This window comes from Oryx dammah, unplaced genomic scaffold (genome assembly GCF_014754425.2).
Source record: "Oryx dammah isolate SB20612 unplaced genomic scaffold, SCBI_Odam_1.1 HiC_scaffold_1, whole genome shotgun sequence".
NCBI classification, from domain to species: Eukaryota; Metazoa; Chordata; class Mammalia; order Artiodactyla; family Bovidae; genus Oryx; species Oryx dammah.
In genome coordinates, this window is record NW_024070185.1 from 85486706 (window position 1) to 85506671 (window position 19966).

Consider the following 19966-nt stretch of genomic DNA (forward strand, 5'->3'; position numbering starts at 1 on the left):
AAATGTCCCATGGTAAAGAATCTGCCTACAATGCAGGAGACTTGGGTTCGATTCCTGGGTCAGGAAGATCCCCTGGAGAAGGAAATAACAACACACTCCTGTATTGTTGCCTGGAGAATGCCATGGACAGAGGAGCCTGCTGGGCTACAGTCCATAGGGTCGGACATGACTTAGTGACTAAACCACCATGCGATAGAATCAGATGATGTCACCAGGAGAAGAAAATATCCGCCACTGGGGGCTGGGGACCAATGATCAGAAACAGGGCTGTGCTGGTTGCCCAGGCTCTGCCTCCTGGTCCCCAAGGGGCCTCCTGGTCCCCTCCTTGATGCCACTCCCTTCCCTTACCCAGGGATGAGACTTGTGAGCCTGATGCCAAACAGAGACACCCATTTCCCTGCAGGGGGAGGTCTTCTGCCTTGCCCAGGAAGACCTGTGGGACTGTGGGAGGGTGCAGTCTAGGTGAGGGCTGCAAAGGCAGAAGAATGGAGGTGAATCCCCTCCTCCAACTGAACTCCTTACTCATCACCATTCTCAGCCCATCTTCCCCTCTCAGCAACTCAAACCTTTGGGATCACAAGATGTGAGAGGGTGAGTCGCTGAGATCTCAGAAGGTCCCAGAAAGCCTTGCCGGCCTTGTCATCTTCTAAAATGAGGGAACTGAGGCCCCCAAATGTTAAGCAATGTGTCCAGTCAACTGTACTTTGGGAAGAGGCCCAAATGTGCCAAAACTGTTATGGGATTTCCCCATTGTGGGGAAATTTCTGATGCCTCCCCTTGGCTGTAAGAGACCACATCCACAGGACCAGCTTTGGAAGCTGACGCAGTCACTTTTGGCCTTGTAGATTCATCTCAAAAAGTGAGTCCAGGACATGAGAGCTCAGCTGTGTCACATGGGGTTGGAACTTTGTTTTAAAAATAAGTTTCTTTTAAGTTGTGCTTGGCTGTGCACGGCGAACAGGTTCCTTCCATGCCTCAGTGCTCAGGGCAGCTGGTGTGGGTGGCGGGACACACCCAGACTCCCCTCGACCTCTGCGGGACTGCTTCTGAAACCTTCTGCACTGTGAAAACAGCCCTTCCCCCAAACCCAAGCAGGTCGCCTGCACCCCAAAGTGTAAGCTCCCTTTCATGGTCACATGGCCCATTAAGGCCAGTTGGCTGCTGTCAAATCGAAAAACAACCACACAGAAGAGGAAAAACAGTTTTATACGAGGAAGAACTGAGTTTATCTCTTAGGGAAGCTATTTTATAAGGCAGGATTACTCACCCCTGCTTTGTTTAGTTTATAAGCATCAGTGGCAAACAAATTGGATAGTTTGAAGATTCAGAGAATTATACAAATTCTAAATATGAAGCATTAAGAATTTATGCAAATACATATAAAATGTTAACTTGGGATAACGATGTTCATAGGCCATTCCAAAATACCATTCTCTTTGATTTCAAGTCTTTTGTGTCTTGGGCTTCCCTGCTGGCTTAGAGTCTGCCTGCAATGCTGGAGACCTGGGTTCAGTCCCTGGGTTGGGAAGATCCCCTGGAGAAGGAAATGGCAGCCCACTCTGGTATTCTTGGCTGGAAAATCCCGTAGATGGAGGAGCCTGGTGGGCTACAGTCCATGGGGTCACAAAGAGTCGGACACGAGTGAGCAACTAAATTTACTTTTACCTTTGTATCTTGGACCTTTGGGTCCTGGAGACAATTAAATGGATCTGAACTCTGACTTTCTGAATCCATGTCCAATGCCCATCACTCTATCTTGCCTTAAGTCTTGATTGACATTTTATTGTTAAAACAGACAGAGGATCGCAGAATGACAGGGAAATGGTGCAATCACCTCATTAGAAATGGGGAAATGGAAATGAAGCCCACAGTGGAAATAACATTATGCCCCTTCCAGACTGGCAAAAGTTAAAAAGACGGAAAATAATAAATTGCTGAGAATGAGGGCAAAAGGCACCTTCATTTACTGCCAGCAGGTGCATGAACTGGTTCAATCATTTTGGAAAACAATTTGGAATTCTCTACTGACTTCACTAACTCACTGAAACTGAACCTATTTATTCCCTGAGTCAGCGATACACTCCAAGATATACAAAATGCGTGCATTCTGCACCCATAACGTGTGTGGGGATGTTTATAACAGCTTTATCTGTCATTATCAAAAATTGTAAACAAGCTAAGTGTCTGCTGAGTACAGAGTAAGTCAGTCTTGGGGTATTCATACCACAGAATGTCATGAATAAAATGAACAAACGACAGTGATACAAAGCACAAGTGACTCTCATAAGTATAAATGGACTCTGTGATTCTACCTGTAAGAAGTTCCCAGATAGGTAAATCTGAACGATTTCATTGAGAAATGTATACCGAGGTGGTAAAAAGTGAAAGAAAAAAAGAGCTCTGGCTCTTTTCTAGAGCCAGAGCATGCTGGACACAAGGGTACAGAAAGTGATGTCCTCTCCGGGATGGGTGTGAGTGAGGGGCCTTCTGTGATGCTGCTCCAATTTTAATTCTTGACTTTGGTGGCATTTGCTTTATAATTATCCATTAAGATACATGTATAGAGTGAGGCACTCTTGTGTGTGTTGAATATTTCATAAGAAAAATGGCATTAAAAGAGAGCTGGTGTGAGACAGAAATCAATCAGCGATTTCTGTAAAGGCACACACTTCCTTGAGGATCCCCCCAAGAAGAGGCCCTGGAGGAGTCTCTCTCGCAGAGCTCCAGACAGGCAGCCTGTGCCAGCTCCTGGGATACCGTGGCAACAGCTACTTGGTGAGCACAGTCGACCGTGGACATGCAGCCTGAGCGGCCCCCAAGGCAGCTGGCAGGAAACGAGGCAAAGAAGGGAAACCCACAGGCCCAGCATCTGTAGGTGGCAAAGACCAGAGGCTTGGTGACACTAACGGCCAGCAACTGTGAGGTGTCTGCTGGTTGGCTGCAGGCAGATCCTGGGCTGGGTTATTTTTAATCTAACATATGGAAAACACTGGTTTGGAAACTGAAGTAGCTCCTCCTCCTCCTGGCCCCCTCCTGTTCCTCAAAAAGACCCCCGCTGTCCTGGGACACCCACCGGCTTTGTCATGTGGATGTCCAAAGCAGAAAGAGAAAAGGCTAGTCTTGCAGCCTCTCTTGAGGTTGACCATCTTCCAGGTCAACCATCTTCAGCATGTTCCCAGAAGCCCCAGAAGAATTTTTTTCCAGGGAGTCTCTTGGAAGAAGCAGACTGAAGAAGCCAAGACAAATCTTGGCTCACGACAGAGATGTTTTGCTGTTACAAGGTGAGGGACTTCAGTGCTTTCAAACTGTGACGCTGTCCTAACTGGCCTTAAGATTGACTTGAGGTCCCTGGTGAGAAAGCAGGAGATACACCTTGTCTCCAAGGGTAGACCATCTCAGGCTCTGCCATGAGCAGGTTTTGTACATCACAGACATGAGGCACAAAGCAAAACTGAGGTCAGGAGAGTGTTCATTCTTCCCCCTGGAGGGGCTCCCCCTTCCTATGACTTCCTGGATCAGAGGAAACATGTGGTAATGATGCCCAGACATTCATAGGGAAGTAAGGACCCAAGCAGTGGTAGGACCTTCAAGGCGACCCTTACCCACCGAGGTCTGGGGTCATGGCATTGTGTCTGCTGCAGACAGAACAGAAAAGCCGGGGCACAGCCTGGCCCACCAGGCATTCTCACTGTCTGCGTTATTTTTTTTTTCCTCCATGGCAGAGCAGAGCATGGTTGGATGGGGGGAAAGGAGGGTGCTGGGGATGAACTGTATACCTACGGCCTGGATGGGAGGTTCAGAGAGACATGGAGGGGGGCTCCCTTCCAGAGCTGATGCTGTATCAGGTGGTCAGATACTGCAGCATGGGGCCCGACAGTGGCTTCTTAAGAGAGGAGCTGGGAGGGGGGAGGAGACGTGGGAGTGGCTCAGAAGTATGTGTGCTCAGTTGCATCCAACTTTTTGTGCCCCCACGGACTGTAGCCAGCCAGGCTCCTCTGTCCATGGGATTTTCCAGATAAGAATACTGGAGTGCGTTGTCATTTCCTACTCCAGGGGATCTTCTTGACTCAGGGACTGAACCCATGTGTCCTGTATTTCCTGCATTGGGCAGATGGATTCGTTACTACTGCACCACCTGGGAAGCCTGCTCAGTAGTGTGCTTGCCAGCATAATGCCAGGAGCATCCTTGGACTCAGGAGAGGTACCAGCCTTAATGATCCACAGAACAGAAAAGAAAATGCAACTTCTGGGTGCTTCTGTCTTGCACTTCAGCAAAATTTAGGCACGTGAGACTTCCACACACGCAGTGAAAGCAGGATCAGTATGGAACACAGATCCAGATATGGGGCCATGCCAAGCTCTTCTTTCACATATCTGCCTTTTTAAAAGTTTTATCACAAACTCCCCTCTCTCTCCCTCTGCTCTAATTCATGAGATGAAACCAGGCCACACTGCTTCTCCTCCAGCTTCATGGGGACCTTGATCAGACCAACGAAGAGATACTCACATCAGTCCACAACCCCCTTTAAACTTTTCACTTCAGACAGGCTGTGACTCTTTTTGCTGACCTATAGCTGCAGAGCCACATGTGTCGAATGAAATGGCACACTTTGATCCCTGATGGCAGCACATGAGAGCACTCAAAGAACTCAGCTTTTACTGTGGGCATATGAGGGTCACGCAGTCTCATTCATCACTGAACAAAAGTAAGGTTTTTTTTTTTTTTTCCCTAAACCCACAGATTGCTTTTGAAATGTAGGTATATAAGAAAAAAGTGAGCTTTAACTTGAGCAGGGAAAAGTGAGTGATAAATAAGAAAAAAAAGTGTGTTTCACCTAATGACAGTACTGGCGTGGACACAGGGAGAACATCCCATTCTTGGGGTCAGCAGCAAGGTGAGCATCTGAACCTAGGATTCCCACAACAAAGCAAGGACCATGAAGAAGAAAACCTCTTCAAGCCCGGAGGACAGTGTCCCTGGCACAGAACACTCAGGAGTCCCACAGATGAGTATCAATCAAATACAAGCTCAAAAGATCACCCCAAACCAAAGGAAACAGGAGTTATGAGAAAGAGGGCAGGAAGAGAAAGAGAGCAGGACAGACATAGATTTATACGCTAAGGACTCTCTGTATTGAAATCATTAGATTGAGAATATAAGCTAATTATACATGAAATGTTCAAAAAACAAATGAGGGACTCACAAAAACTAGCAAGCAATAAGATGCTCTCAAAAAGTACAGGTCTATTTGAGAAACAACCAGAACAAACAGGACTGCCAGAAAATTTTAAAAAATATAACTGATGGAAAAAAACAGTGGATGAGTTTAAAGCAGACTAGATACAGATGAAGTGAAAACTGATGAATGAAAAGATAATCCAAGGACATTTAATAGTGCAGCACATAGAAAAAAGGCAACAGAAAATAAGAAAGAATAGAGGATGGAGTAAGGCCTAAAATATGTTTAATAGCAAGCTATGAAGGAAGAAATGATAAGAAAGAAGGATAGTAATATTTGAAAAAAAAATAGATGAGTATTTTCCAGAACTGATGAAAGAAAAAGATTCATAGTTGCAGGAAGCACAACTACAGGACAACCACAAGGTGAACTTTAAACACATTACCTTGTTCATCTCGATTAACAAGCCAGATAGCACGTTAGTTTTCCCTTTTTATCATTCAGTAAACTGAGGTCAGAGAGATTAATTAGGCTGTCTAAATCACAGAGCTATTAAATGGTTGTGCTTGTCTGAACTTAAGTTTCTACAAACAGAAGCAGTTTCAAGGTTAACTATGTCTCAATTAATCAAATAAAACAGAAAAATTCCTTACTGCACATATACTTAAAGATCCTCCAATGAACTTGGAACATCTCAAATTATCACTATTCTTAGTTTTGCTAAGGTAGGCACTGGGCATCTTGAACAGGCTCAAATGTGGTCCCCAGACCAGCATCACTTGGGAACTTGTCAGAAGTCCAAATTTCTGAGTCATAACCCAAACTTGGTGAGTTAAAAAATGGGTGGGGGGTTGTGGTTTGACCCAGCAATCTGTGCTTTAACCAGCCTCCAGGTGATTTGCACACAAACAGAAGGCTGAGAACCACTGCTTACATCATCTGCTCTGGACTTTGTATCCATCCTGTGGAACCTCCTTCTTCATCCTTTCTCCTAACTTACATTTGTTCCTTGCTCATAGGGAATACAAGTGTATATTCTTACAAGCTATCTCACTGTCTCTGAAAAATGTGTCACATTCTGAATGCATTTTTTTTTTTTTCCTGGCTACCTTATACTGAATTGTACTTACAGTGAAAAAGATGCCTCATAGCTCTTTCCAAAGAGAGGCATCCACCTGCCTCCCAGTCCACCTGGTGGGACGGGGGCAGAGGAAGGGAGAGAGCATTGTTCTAAGATTCAGGGGTGGAAGGTAATGTTATCTGGTGTCCCCAAGCCAGGTCCATCCTGGACAAGGACCACAAGGTTTTGCATACCTCTGATTCTGGGTGGTCACAACCTTTTCCCTTAGAAAGGCATTGTCATCAAATCTTCCAGTATCCAGCTGTGTACAGAATGGGGTACACCCTCATCAGACCATCTATACATGCTGCTCATTTCTTTACCTGTAAGTTCTCCTGGAGAGCTTCCCACAGGGCCCCCCCACATAAGAGGCATGAATAAGTGAATGTGTGTGTGTGCATAATTTGTGCACCCATGTGTGCAAGGGAGGTGAGGGTGTGAGGGGCATGGGGCTATAATGAAAATCAATACAGTGGGCAATGGAAGGGAGGAAGGGAGGAAATGATGAGAGGGTAACACTCCTGGAAAATGGCTAATGAGGAAGGGATGACGCAAAGACCAAAGGGCTTATTTCTCCTCGAAAGTCATGAAGAAGGAAGGTCTGGGGCACCTGGATTTCAGATGCAGAGAACATAAAAGGACTCAGTTGTTCCACTGGGCTGGGTGGGAAGATAATTGTGGAGGGCCTGAGAAGGGCAAATGGCACCACTACTTGGCACCTGCTCAGAGGCCTCTGCACTCTCTTCTTCCTCGGCATACAGGGCCCTAGGGTACCTGAGATGATTTTTGACATATTAAAAAGCTGACATGGGAAAGGAGCAGGCGGAGGAGTCCCACCCATCACATGCAACAACCACAGGCCGGCGCAGGGTGCTGGGGCCCACCCCAAGTGCAGGAGCTGTAACGCTCTATGACCTCAGGACTGGGGAAGCCCACAGGCCACAACTCTCGCCCTCCTCACACGCTCCCCAGCACAGGTGCCTCTCAGACCCTTGGACTCCAGCTCCCCTGGGCTTCCTCTTGGCCTCAGTCTTCACCTTCCTGCCCCTGCCCGCCCAACCCAGCTACCACATAGGCCACACTCGCTCTTGACTTCTGCAAACTACTGTGCCTGGTCCAAGACCTGACTCTGCCATCTCTCTCCCCACAGAAGCCTCATCCCCCTCTCTTTATACTCGGGGAGGGGTAAGCCCAGAGGTCAGGGTTTCCCTCAGGACCTCACAAATCTCCCAGACCTGATAGCCCCACTGGTTTGGCCCTGGAGACTTGGCCTAGCAGCACCTCAAACCCACCACTCTCCTGGGATCTCTATTTCAATCCCCTCCATCTCCCAGCCTCGTGGCAATGCTGGCCTGGCATTCACCAGGCATTTCCAAAAATAAGACCTGCAGTCAGCACAAGCAACCTACCCCTTTCCTTCCACTGTTCTTGCCCAGCGGCTCTGGGTACAGTTGCCCAGCACTCGTCCCACTGTGACTTTTCCTCCCTCCTGATGGAGGAGATCAGGCCTCCTGATGGTCAGGCCTGCCTTTTCACCATCTCGTGCGTGCGTGCCTGCTAAGTCGCTTCAGTTATGTCTGACACTTTTTGACCCTGTGGACTGTAGCTGCCAGGCTCCTTCGTCCATGAGATTCTCCAGGCAAGAATACCGGTGTGGGTTGCCATACTCTCTTCCAGGGAGTCTTATCAACCTTGGGATCAAACTTGCATCTCTTATGTCTCCTGCATTCGCAGGTGGGTTCTTTACCACTAGTGCCTCCTGAGAAGCCTCAGCTAAATCTAATCAGCCAGTTTAAGGATCATTTGGCAAATCCTACAGTTAGTGCACAAAAGGATGACCATCTGGCCTGAGACAGTCCTGTTATCCTCTGCTGTACCCCTTTCCATCTTGTCATTGGCCCCTTTTTACTCTCAAAGTGTCCTTGAGTGGATAATCCATTCCCTGGCCCACCCCTTAGGATCTGGAGGGACTTCCGGTCAGGCCTGATGACCTCCCTGTCACTCTTGCTTTGCTCCTGGCCAAGTCACACTCATGTCACAATGTTGACCCCTAAGACTCTGCACTGACACTTTCTCCTGCCCAGGACCACTTTCTTTTATTTTTTCAAAACACTATATGCTGTTTAAACTAACATTTGGCTCTGGTGGGTCTTAGCTGAGGTGAGCAGACTTCTCTCTAGTGGTGGTGTGCAGGCAGTTGTCCTGCAGCATATGGGATTTTAGTACCTCAACCAGGGATTGAACCAATAGCCCCTGCATTGGAGGGCAGATTCTTAACCACTGGGCCACCAAGGAAGTCCCCAATTTCTTTTCTTTTCTTTCTCCACTAATTTGCTTCTCATTGCTCAGAGCACAGCTTAAACGTCCTTTTCCCCTGAAAGAGTCTTACTACTGAGCCTCTGTTCTGAGCACTGGGGCTCCAGCTGAGAAGATAGTGGCCAGTCCCTGCCTTAGGCATTCATAATAAGTGGACTGATAGACAACAGACATGTGAAAAGAAATACAATAAACATAACACTTGAGAGTCAGTGTCCCTGGTAGCATTAGCTAGAAAGACCGTGACGATGGGTGGGACACATGACATGCTTTGCAGTATGTCTTTCTAAATTTGACATCTTCCCCCAGGCTGTAAGGGCCTGCCTGATGGCTCAGCAGTAAAGAATCCACCTGCGATGCAGGAGATGCTGGAGACTCAGGTTCAATTCCTGGGTTAGGAAGATCCCCTGGAGGAGAAAATGGCAATCCGCTCCAGTATTCTTGCCTGGAGAATCCCATGAACAGAGGAGGCAGGGGGACTATAGTCCATGGGGCTGCAAAGAATTGGACATGACTGAAGCACCAACATGCACTTAGGCTTTAAGCATGGTATGGGCAGGGATCAAAGTCTATCTTGTTTGTCACGGTGCGGTCACAACGCCTGGTACATATCTGGTGGAATTCATTATTTTGTGGAATGGAAGGATATTTTTTAAACAGCATACTTCTGTTTAAAGTCAGACAATAATAGATGACAGAAAAAAAAAAAAGAACCATAGTGAAAATGGCATGGGCGACTTACTGGTGTGATGATTCCTTTGATAGATCTAAACTACTAACCTTCTCTGTGGAAGGTTAATTCAGCCATTTGGAAAGCTACCATCTGTGTGTTTTAAAGGTCACCTTGAACTCACTCCTGACTCTTTAAGACTTGAAAGAATCTTTAGCCAAAAACAATAAAATGTTTACCTGGAGACTAAATACAAAGAAAGTGACAATTCCATTGTTTTATATTTGCAGAACATGGCATGTGTAGAGCATTTTTGTTCTGAGATAGCTTCCATGATGACATAAAGGGGCCAGCACATTATGTTTCAACAGACATGATGTGCTCTTGGGGGCAGCCTGTGTGCATGAGAGCTCTGAGCTGCTCTGCATGAACCACATGGTGAGATATTTATACATGAGATGGTCAGAGGTCTGTTGACCACAGCCCATCCCCATAGGCTCATCTGGCCCAAGCAGGGTCCAGCAGTGTGACCACATGGCCTTAGAGTTTTATATAATTTGTAAAAGTTATTTCATCATAGCCAGAGAAGACCACTCTCTCCTCCACTCCAACTTCCTTTCCCAGAGTTGACAGTAATCCTAAAAATGTACATGCATTACTCAGAATGAGTTGTGACCCAAGAGGAAGGACCAAGTTTTCTTTTTTCAATATTCAGGAAATATTACCAAATTATTGTCAAATGAAGAGGCAGCCAAGCACTGTGCAGTCAAAAGATGCAGAAAACAACAAGTGCTATAGACATGTGTCAGGCACTTAACTAAAAAAATGATATTATTTTTCAAATTTTTGTATGTCTGAAGTATTTATCAGTTTTTTAGAAGCTTGCAATTCATTGTGATTTTTCTCTGACTCTAAAATACTGTATTTTGTACCTAATTTTGTGTTCTTTTTAAAGAAGATCTCCAAATTATACAGGCTTTGAACCCCACCAATTCTGGATCTTTCCTTTTGGGGAAAGGATACAAATTTTTCATAAAGTAAGCTTTGTTTCCCTTTCCTAACAAACTGATTTTGTAGTCACACTTGAGCTGGGCTAATTTCTCAACATCGCAAACCATGCTGTCAAATGAGGCCTCAGAGAGCCGAGGGGATACATTCTCAACACAGCCTGTCCACTCTGCCTCTGTCCCTGGGGTCACGAAAGAGGCAGAGCTCTGCCCTCCATTCACAGGACCTGGGCTGGGGGTCCCTGTCTGGTGTTCCCACCGGGCCATCTAGACCCAAGACATGGATAGGTATCTTAGAACACCACAACCTGGAGAGCTTAAACAACAGACACTTCTTTCTCATAGTGCTGGAGGCTGGAATTCTCAGATCACGATGATGGTCCTAACTACATAACACAAGAACTGTGTTCAATGTTATGGGGCAGCCTGAGGAGGGGTGGGGAGAATGGATACATGTGTATGTACGGCTGAGTCCCTTTGCTGTCCACCTGAAACTATCACAACATTACTAATCAACTATACTTCAATACAAAATACAACGTTTCTTAAAAAGATGCTGATAGAGCCCATGTCTCATGACAGCCTGTTTCCTGGCTTGTAGACCATCATCATCTGGCTGTGCACTCACATACATGACCTTGCCTCGGTGTGCTCAGGCAGAGAAAGTCTTGTCTCCTTCTTTTCATATGCAATCCCATCATGGGGACCCATCTTCGTGGCTTTGTCTAAACCTAATCATCTCCCAAAGGCCCCACCTCCAAATCTCTTACACTGGGGGCTTGGGCTTCGACATATGAATCTGTGGGGACACAGCATTCAGCCCATTATAGCAGGTAATGAAAAGCCACCTCTAGAAATGCCGCAGATGACTGTGAGGGAGGGGGGTTCTATAGACCACACTGTCCACCCCCTCTGTAAAAAGCCTTTACGCTTACATCCTTTATTACCAAAGGACAGTATAATGTCTCTCTTGGCCACTCTTCATAAAGCCACTCCTGAAAAGTCCCAGCAGTGCTGTGTGGACAGGAGACAGGGCAGAGAGTGGGCATTCTGAGTGACATGTCCTGGTACCATGCCTTATATGGGGAGAGCAGTGGGGCTTGGGGCCGGGGGAGGCTCTGGACATGGATTTTTCTGCTGCTTCCTCTCAGGCTATGGTTTTTCCAGTAGTCATGTATGGATATAAGAGTTGGACCATAAAGAAGCCTGAGTGCCAAAGAACTGATGCTTTCGAACTGTGGTTCAAAAGAGAAGACTCTTAAGAGTCTCTTGGACAGCAAGGAGATCAAACCAGTCCATCCTAAAGGAAATCAACCCTGAATATTCATTGGAAGGACTGATGCTAAAGCTCCAATACTTTAGCCACCTGATGCAAAGAGCCAACTCACTGGAAAAGATCCTGATTCTGGGGAAGACCGAAGGCAGGAGAAGGGGGTGACAGAGGATGAGATGGTTGGATGGCATCATTGACTCAATGGACATGAGTTTGAGCAAACTCTTGGAGATAGTGAGGACAGGGAAGCCTGGAGTGCTACAGTCCATGGGGATGCAGAGAGTTAGACATGACTGAGCAACTGAAAAACAGCAGTCTCTCCGTCCAAACACATCAGAGACCCTAAATTCCAGCCCTCATCTCCTCCTTGCCTGACAGTCCTGGGCAAGTCCCTTGTGCCTAAGTCCTTGCTGCTGCTGCTGCTGCTCCTGCTGCTAAGTCGCTTCAGTTGTGTCTGACTCTGTGAGACCCCATAGATGGCAGCCCCATCCCTGGGATTCTCCAGGCAAGAACATTGGAGTGGGTTGCCATTTCCTTCTCCAATGCATGAAAGTGAAAAGTGAAAGTGAAGTCACTCAGTTGTGTCTGATTCTTAGCGACCCCATGGATTGCAGCCTACCAGGCTCCTCTGTCCATGGCATTTTTCAGGCAAGAGTACTGGAGTGGGTTGCCACTGCCTTCTCCACCTAAGTCCTTGATTGAAAATCAAAGGATTTCGATCATTAGCAGTGAGGTCGCTCTTGGCTCAGAAGTTCTGCCACCACAAATGTACTTCATACCATAATTCAAGAGGAGGAAAAGCTACAATCTGAGTTGGCCAGATTCCCCAGACACAATCCATCTCAACAGTTAAGAGTCTTTGGACCATACCTTCTGCACTTTAAACTGTATTAGAGAGGATTTATAACCTCATTTAGGTCTCAGACATTTTGAGATATGGTTTCTGTGGGTGGCAAGAAGACTGTTTTTCTGAGATGGAGGCTGCGGATCTGCTCCATTGAACCACAACACAGACCAGACATTCCAGAATGAATCTAATATTTTCACACTCGATTCTCCAAGATATTCCTAAATGGGAACCGTAAACCTTCAACATTAGCCATGGGTGTCCCTTGGCTTTTCATCCTATGTTCATTAATGACGCAAAATCCACTTATATTTATTAACCTACTGTGAAGTACTTAACATTATGTGTGACCTATTCATGTGTTATCTGTGTATGTATGAGTTGCTCAGTCATGTCTGACTCTTTTTGACCCTACGGACTGTAGCCCACCAGGTTCCTCTGTCCCTTGGATTCTCCAGGTAAGAATACTGGAGTGGCTAGCCATTCCTTTCTCCAGGGGGTCTTCTTGACCCAGGGATTGAACACACGTCCCTGCATTGCAGGCAGATTCTTTACTGTCTGAGCCACACGAAGTCCATTATTAGGAATCACAGAGGATAGGTTCTGTTTCTGAATCTGAAAGCCTCCTACATTCTCATCTTCCAGGTGCTGTGGGGGTGTTCCAGGTAAGATCTGCCAGTCTTGGCAAGTCTTAGACAGGGTGGCACAGGAAACAAACACCTCTGAGCTGGTGTGAAGAGGTTGGTGGGGGTATAAGAAGAAGCACATGGTGATCATGGGCAGCCAACTGGAGCCAAACCATGTTCAGAGGGCTGGGAATGGACCTGCATAAGAACTGCAAGTAATGATGAGCTGGATCATCAGCCCTCAGTGATACAATCAAGCAGCAAGATGAGATTTGACAAGGAACTGTAAACATCAGGATAAGAGAGGCTTGGTGCTGAACTTGGCCTCTTCCCTGGGGTCACTGGGGACAAGAGAGGAAGCAAATGAACTGCTGCTCCCAACAATAAGGGCCCGTCTGCACAGGAGAGACAGAGCCCAGCCACGCTGGTGCAGCCACCAGCACCCATGCCACTCCTCCTTCCAACATTCACTAAACGCAGCTCTTGTGCTCAGACATGAGAAGGTGAAGGCCTTGAAATCTCTGCAGAAAAATGGACATCACGCTTTGGTTTAAATGTATATAAATGCACACAAGTGTGGCTGGTGAGCCTGCTCACTTTTGCTCCTCTGCACTGGCTCTTTCTACATCCAGCCAGATGGGTCCCCATGAACTTCAATTGTATCTGCCCTAACATCTTCCCAAAAGTAGATGCACTGATTTGCCCAAAGAAAAGTCTTCTTAATACTGGAGAGCCCGCAGTGGCTTGGCTCCTATCCTCCATCTGTACCCCCCACACTCTGTACCATCCACAGTGGCCTCATGGTGGCCTGACCCTCTGAGCACACTCCTGCCTCTGGGAACCCACACAGGCTTTTCCCTCAATCAGGATGGCTCCTGGCTGCCCTCAGGTCTCTGCTCAAATGCCTCCTTCATAGCAAGGCCCCTCCTGATCACCCAGCATAAAACAGAATCCCAGACCGCCAATCACAGCAAGTTCTAGTCCCTTCCTTAAATGCTCCCAATGTACTGGGCAGCTCTTGTTCAATTGTTCAGTGTCTACTTCTGCCAGTGAGATGTGGACTTCACAAGGCAGAGATCTCCATCTCCAAAGTCCAAGATGGAGTCAGCATCTAGCACCTCACACAACTCTGAAAATGTCAGTCACTCAGGTATGTCTGACTCTTTGTGACCCCATGGACTATAGCCCACCAGGCTCCTCTGTCCATGGATTCTCCAGGCAAGAATACTGGAGTGGGTAGCCATTCCCTCCTCCAGTGGATCATGCTGATCCAGGGATCGAACCTGGGTCTCCTGCATTTCAGGCAGATTCTTTACCATCTGAACCATGAGGGAAGCCCAAGAACACACACAGCTGTGGACATTGGTAAATGCTGGTCCACAGATGGACAAGTTCATTTAAATGATGGGAAAGTGTGGAGGAGACACATTCTTTAGGGAAACCTGAATGAGGCCCAAGAAGACTCAGTAGGAAGGACTCCATAGCTGTGGGGCTGTTCCACAGTGGGTGCCCCCTGCAGCACCCCCTTGTCTAGGTCAGAAGAAGGCAGCCTCCTTGAGTGCAGCTGTTCCCCAGACAGCCTGAGAGCAGGTTTCTGAACTGGCAAGAAGGCAGGAGGCCTTGCTGTCTGGATAATACAACTTAGGGCTGACTTAACCCATAGGCAGCCGTAGGCCCAGTCCCATGACATGTGTGTTGTAAATTAGTCTTAAGAAGGTGGTGAAAGTCCAAACCTCATGGGAAATGAGCCAAGAGGTGCCACACTGAGTGGAAAACGTCTTCCTGCTCCAGGATCTCTGCCAGTGGTTGTTATTACATCCACTAAGCATCATCCCAGTCACCTTGTGTGCCCACTCAGGCTGCTCTATGCTTGTTTTTAGGATCACTTTTTTAAAAAAGTATTATGTTTAAGATCACCTCACCTCTTAAATAAAAGGGATTATGGTAAAGTCGGGCTTCCCTGGTGGCTCAGATGGTAAAGAATCTGCCTGCAGTGCAGGAGATTGGGGGTTGATTCCAGGATGGGGAAGATCCCCTGGAGAAAGGAATGGCTACCCACTCCAGTATTCTTGCCTGGAGAATTTCATGGGTGGAGGAGCCTGGTGGACTATAGTCCATAGGGTTGCAAAGAGTTGGACACAACTGAGCAACTAAATTTACTTTTACGGTAAAGTCTGAGGAAGATTCTTTAAATAGATGGATACTCAGAGAAAACACTTTTATTTCTAGGAAAAATTTAAAACACCAACTGGATGTGTCTCCACATTCTTGGTTACAGGGCTAACACTGCTACGTAACTGTCCAAGGCCAGGATGGGGCACCCAATCGGCACGGCCAGCGGGTGATCACTGAGTAGTGACAAGCACAGGTGAGCATTCCTCCGTCCCCGTGGTCACAGCATCTCAGGGGAATGAGGTCAACACCTGTCTGAAATAGCTCCTTGCCTTCTCTGGACTACCAACCCTGCTCCAAGGTGGCCTGCATCTCCAGCAGCTCCAAGATTGAGGTGCGCTGACCATTGAGAATAATAGTGAGCAGGGCTTGGGATGCACACCTCATTTCTGAGATTATGAGGCCAGAGTTCACATGCCTGCTTGTGATCAAGTTCCTGCGCTAACCTTTCATATGAGTGACTATCAGAAAATTTTCTTTTCTATCTGCCCCATTGGCATGTCTCGCCAAGTAAAAAGAGAAGCAAAGTCTGAGATCTTGGGGCAAATGTGAGCAAACATATTGCACTGTTTTTTAACATGGGTGGATGCATACTATTACACATCCCATGTTTGTCATTGAAAGCAGAATATGTGGCTGAAAAGACTTTCTTAAATGATGTCCCTCAGGGCCCAAGAAGAGGGTTCACTTTGAGGCCAGACTGAGCAAAACAAATGCTGAATTACATGAGACGGCTTCAATTTGAGATATCTATGAGCCCAACCAACATGCGTGTCTTAGTTAATAGCACATGATCCCTCTCTGAGGTCACCAGGAGTTCAGGGGTGGGAGGGCTGAGTGACCCCTAACTGTCCAAGCAGGCCTGGTGCTAGTGTTGAAGGGAAAAGACACAATACTTACAAAAACTTTCCATTTGTCTTTGATCCTATCAGGACAATCTGCTCAGATTCATCCCGAGAGATTTTTCCATGGAACCAGGGCATTTTTTCATGGGCTGTGGTGGCGATCAGTTTCTCCAGCTGAGGTTTCTGGCTGATGATGGCCTGCTCAAGAGCTTGACCCTGTCATGAGGAGAGGAGATGGAGCCATAATAAGTGAAAGTGACAAGAAAGACACATGAAGCAGGTCCAATCTGTCCTAAGTCCTGATAACGGTAAAATGAAATCACATCTGTTTGTTTGTTCATTTAATAAAGAAAGTTAATAGACCTTGTATGTTAAAGTATCTTCAAGTGCATGTCTAACAAAATAGATTTTAGAATACAGAGGCTGGCCTTTGCAAAGACACATCGGGCTTTAGAAACCATCAGGAATAATCCATGAGGTCTAGAGAATGGGCCTCCTGACCTCTCCCAATCAATCACCTCCTAGAACTGATTGTTTTATATTAGACCCTGATCATTTAATGACAATCTGGAAGACTTAAGATGTGTGCAAGCAAAGAGACATGCTTTTTTTCTGTCTTCCCCTAAAAGGCTTCACTCTAAGTGTTTACATATGCTGCTGCCTGTAACTGCAGATGTGGTCACAGAAAAAAGAGATAAATCTTGACAATGCAGAAACGACAACATGGAAAACAAGAATGAGAAGGAGGCTGACAGCTGAGTGAATTAACTTCCTAATCACACTTAGTGGGAGAGAAATAGATACCTATTACAGTAGTAAATGAAGAACACAAGTCGCTGATTCAAAGTTATAAAAAGAACCAGAAGAAGTGAAAATAAAAACATAACCAACCCCTGAGGAGCAGGAAGAGAGGAGGGGAGGTAGAAGGGAAGGTGAACCTGAACATTTTGTCATGCTTCATAGATGGGACAAAAAACAAAAGCAGTAATAGTTACATACCAAGGAGGCAACCGGTGCAGAGTTAGCAAAGGGCAAAAGCAACAGAGTGTGGAATACTACTCAGCCACAATAAAGAAGGGACCATTGACACGTAACTGGCTCACAAATGTGTTATACTGGGTGTAAGGAATCAGTCTGAGAAGGCTACATGCTGTGTGAGTCCATTTACATGACATTCTGGACAAGGCAAAACTATAGGGACAGAAATCAGGTAAGGGGTTGCCAGGGGCTGGAGTGGGGGGTGACTTGAGGGTGCTTGATGGGTGATGGACCTGTTGTGTATCTTGATTGGGGCTGGGGGTGGGGCTACCTGATGTCACCTGTTTGTTAAAAAAAAATGATAGAACTGTACACTCAAAAGGGATGAATTTTCATAGTGTGTAAATTATACCTCAGTAAATCTGATTAAAAAAGTAAAAGGGTGGTCTAAGTCTTGGCACCAGGGACCAGTTTCGTGGAACATAATTTTTCCACTGACCATGTGGAGGATGGTTTCTGGATGATTCAAGCACATTACATTTATGGTGAGCTTTATTTCTATTATTACTGCAATAGCTCCACCTCAGATCATCAGGCATTAGGTCCTGGAGGACCCCTGGTATAAATCATATCCAAATAAATACTAATGAAAAATACAGAATCCATAATATTGGTCTGCAAGACTGAATGCAGTCAGTGCAGAGCATATTATAGGAGTAAAGGAGTGAGTGGATGGAATCTTCAAAAAGCCTTTACTGTTATCCACATGTATATATAAAAAGCATACATCCAAAAAGTGCAAGGAAATGGTTCAACATGTGACTCCGATCAGAAGACTGTCAACCAGCCTGGTGCCTCCTGATACCAAGTGCTATGGAGAGTGTGGTGGGAATGTAAGTTGTCACAACCTTTGGGACCTTTCTGGATGACAACCTGTCATCACATCCAAATCCTTCACTGTGTTCAATCCAACCAGTTTGGGGTTACCCTGCTGATATTGATAAAAGGTTATGAGAATGGTAGGGGGCATTGTTTATAAACAATGAAGGTGTCTACCAATATGTGCTAGTAAAATGAATTATGGTCCACAGGAGGGACTATCAGATGGCCAGTAAGGGGCTGATGCAGCTGTGTGCTTGTTGACATGGAAAATTCTGGAAGAGATGTTAAGAAAGGGTAAAATCAAGTGCCAATCAGTGTGTTCAGTATGATCCTCTTAGGTAAATAAATATAAGTATTTGCCCAGTGATCCTGCTTTGAAAGGGCCCAGCATGAATTGGGTGACAGTGGTTTCCTGTGGTGGAGAAACCCATATTGCTGGCACAAAGGGGCCCACCCTCTCAAGCATGACCACAAAAGAGGAAAGGCTGCCTTCTTGGACTGAGGCATTTGGGGGCCCATGTTGATGACTAAGGAGAAGGTTGCTTATCTGAAGCACCACTGCATAGCTCTCATGCAACTGGGTGCCCGTGTGGAATTCCAGGGCCCCTGTGAGCAATAAGACCCTTCATCACACCTGCCAGAGGACCGCCCACCACCCACCTGTAGGTTCCACGTCTGTTTCACGTATTCTCGGATGAGGTTCTCCTTCAAGTCCTCAAAGGGGCCAGTCTTGGGCTGCACCCCCGGCGGCCGGTTGAAGGGCTTCTGGAGGAGGCAGATGAGGCCATCCAGCTCCTGGGTGTGGTAGTGGCAGAGCTCGGCTGGACTGCCATGGGCCCGGCCACCCGTGATGGCATAGGTGCCATTCAGCTCCCTCTCGATGGTGTAGTGATGTGCCTTTCTGTCGTGTGCCACTGACAGGGCAAAGCCACCCAGGTAGTTGCGGCTCTGGCGCAGCAGGTAGAGCCCATCGCTCATGCCCCCCTGGACCAGGTAGTCTTCCGCCTCCTCCCGAGTGATGTTGCCGAAGAAGAAGGGCAGGTGGTTGGCGCCGTCACCCATGCCTGCACCTTTCCTTCAGGTGTCCACCTGGCAAAACAAAGACCAGGCAGTGGTCAAGACCCAAAAGGCAAGACACTGAGAGGACCCACCCTCCAGCTCTGGAGGAAAGTCCTCCAGTCAGCAGGATGCTCTTCCTTCTGGGACTCAGGTCTAGAGCCTGAGCTAATCTGCCCTTTTCCTTTCTGCCCACATAGCCATTAGATTTCAATCCACCCACTTATGGACACCTTATCTTTGACAAAGGAGGCAAGAATATACAATGGATTAAAGACAATCTCTTTAACAAGTGGTGCTGGGAAAACTGGTCAACCACTTGTAAAAGAATGAAACTAGAACACTTTCTAACAGCATACACAAAAATAAACTCAAAATGGATTAAAGATCTAAACATAAGACCAGAAACTATAAAACTCCTAGAGGAGAACATAGGCAAAACACTCTCCGACATAAATCACAGCAGGATCCTCTATGACCCACCTCCCAGAATATTGGAAATAAAAGCAAAAATAAACAAATGGACCTAATTAAACTTAAAAGCTTCTGCACAACAAAGGAAACTATAAGCAAGGTGAAAAGACAGCCTTCAGAATGGGAGGAAATAATAGCAAATGAAGCAATAACAAACAACTAATCTCAAAAATATACAAGTAACTCCTACAGCTCAATTCCAGAAAAATAAATGACCCAATGAAAAAATGGGCCAAAGAACTAAATAGGCATTTCTCCAAAGAAGACATACGGATGGCTAACAAACACATGAAAAGATGCTCAACATCACTCATTATCAGAGAAATGCAAATCAAGACCACAATGAGGTACCACTTCACACCAGTCAGAATGGCTGCGATCCAAAAGTCTACAAGTGATAAATGCTGGAAAGGGTGTGGAGAAAAGGGAACCCTCTTACACTGTTGGTGGGAATGCAAACTAGTACAGCCACTATGGAGAACAGTGTGGAGATTCCTTAAAAAACTGGAAATAGAACTGC

At 46.4% G+C, this 19966-nt stretch overlaps 1 protein-coding gene across 3 annotated transcripts in view; it reads right to left on the reverse strand.

Moving 5' to 3' along the window:
- The window catches only part of SYK (spleen associated tyrosine kinase), a 106619-nt gene that overhangs the window by 39209 nt on the left and 47444 nt on the right, over positions 1–19966 (reverse strand). For all 3 annotated transcript variants that reach the window (XM_040245999.1, XM_040246008.1, XM_040245992.1), the window contains exons 2-3: positions 18577–19005; positions 16112–16272 (exon numbers count right to left, since the gene is read on the reverse strand). In XM_040245999.1, coding sequence (XP_040101933.1) covers positions 16112–16272; positions 18577–18978 — 563 coding nt within the window. In that variant the 5' untranslated portion in view covers positions 18979–19005. The remainder of the gene's footprint in view (positions 1–16111; positions 16273–18576; positions 19006–19966) is intronic.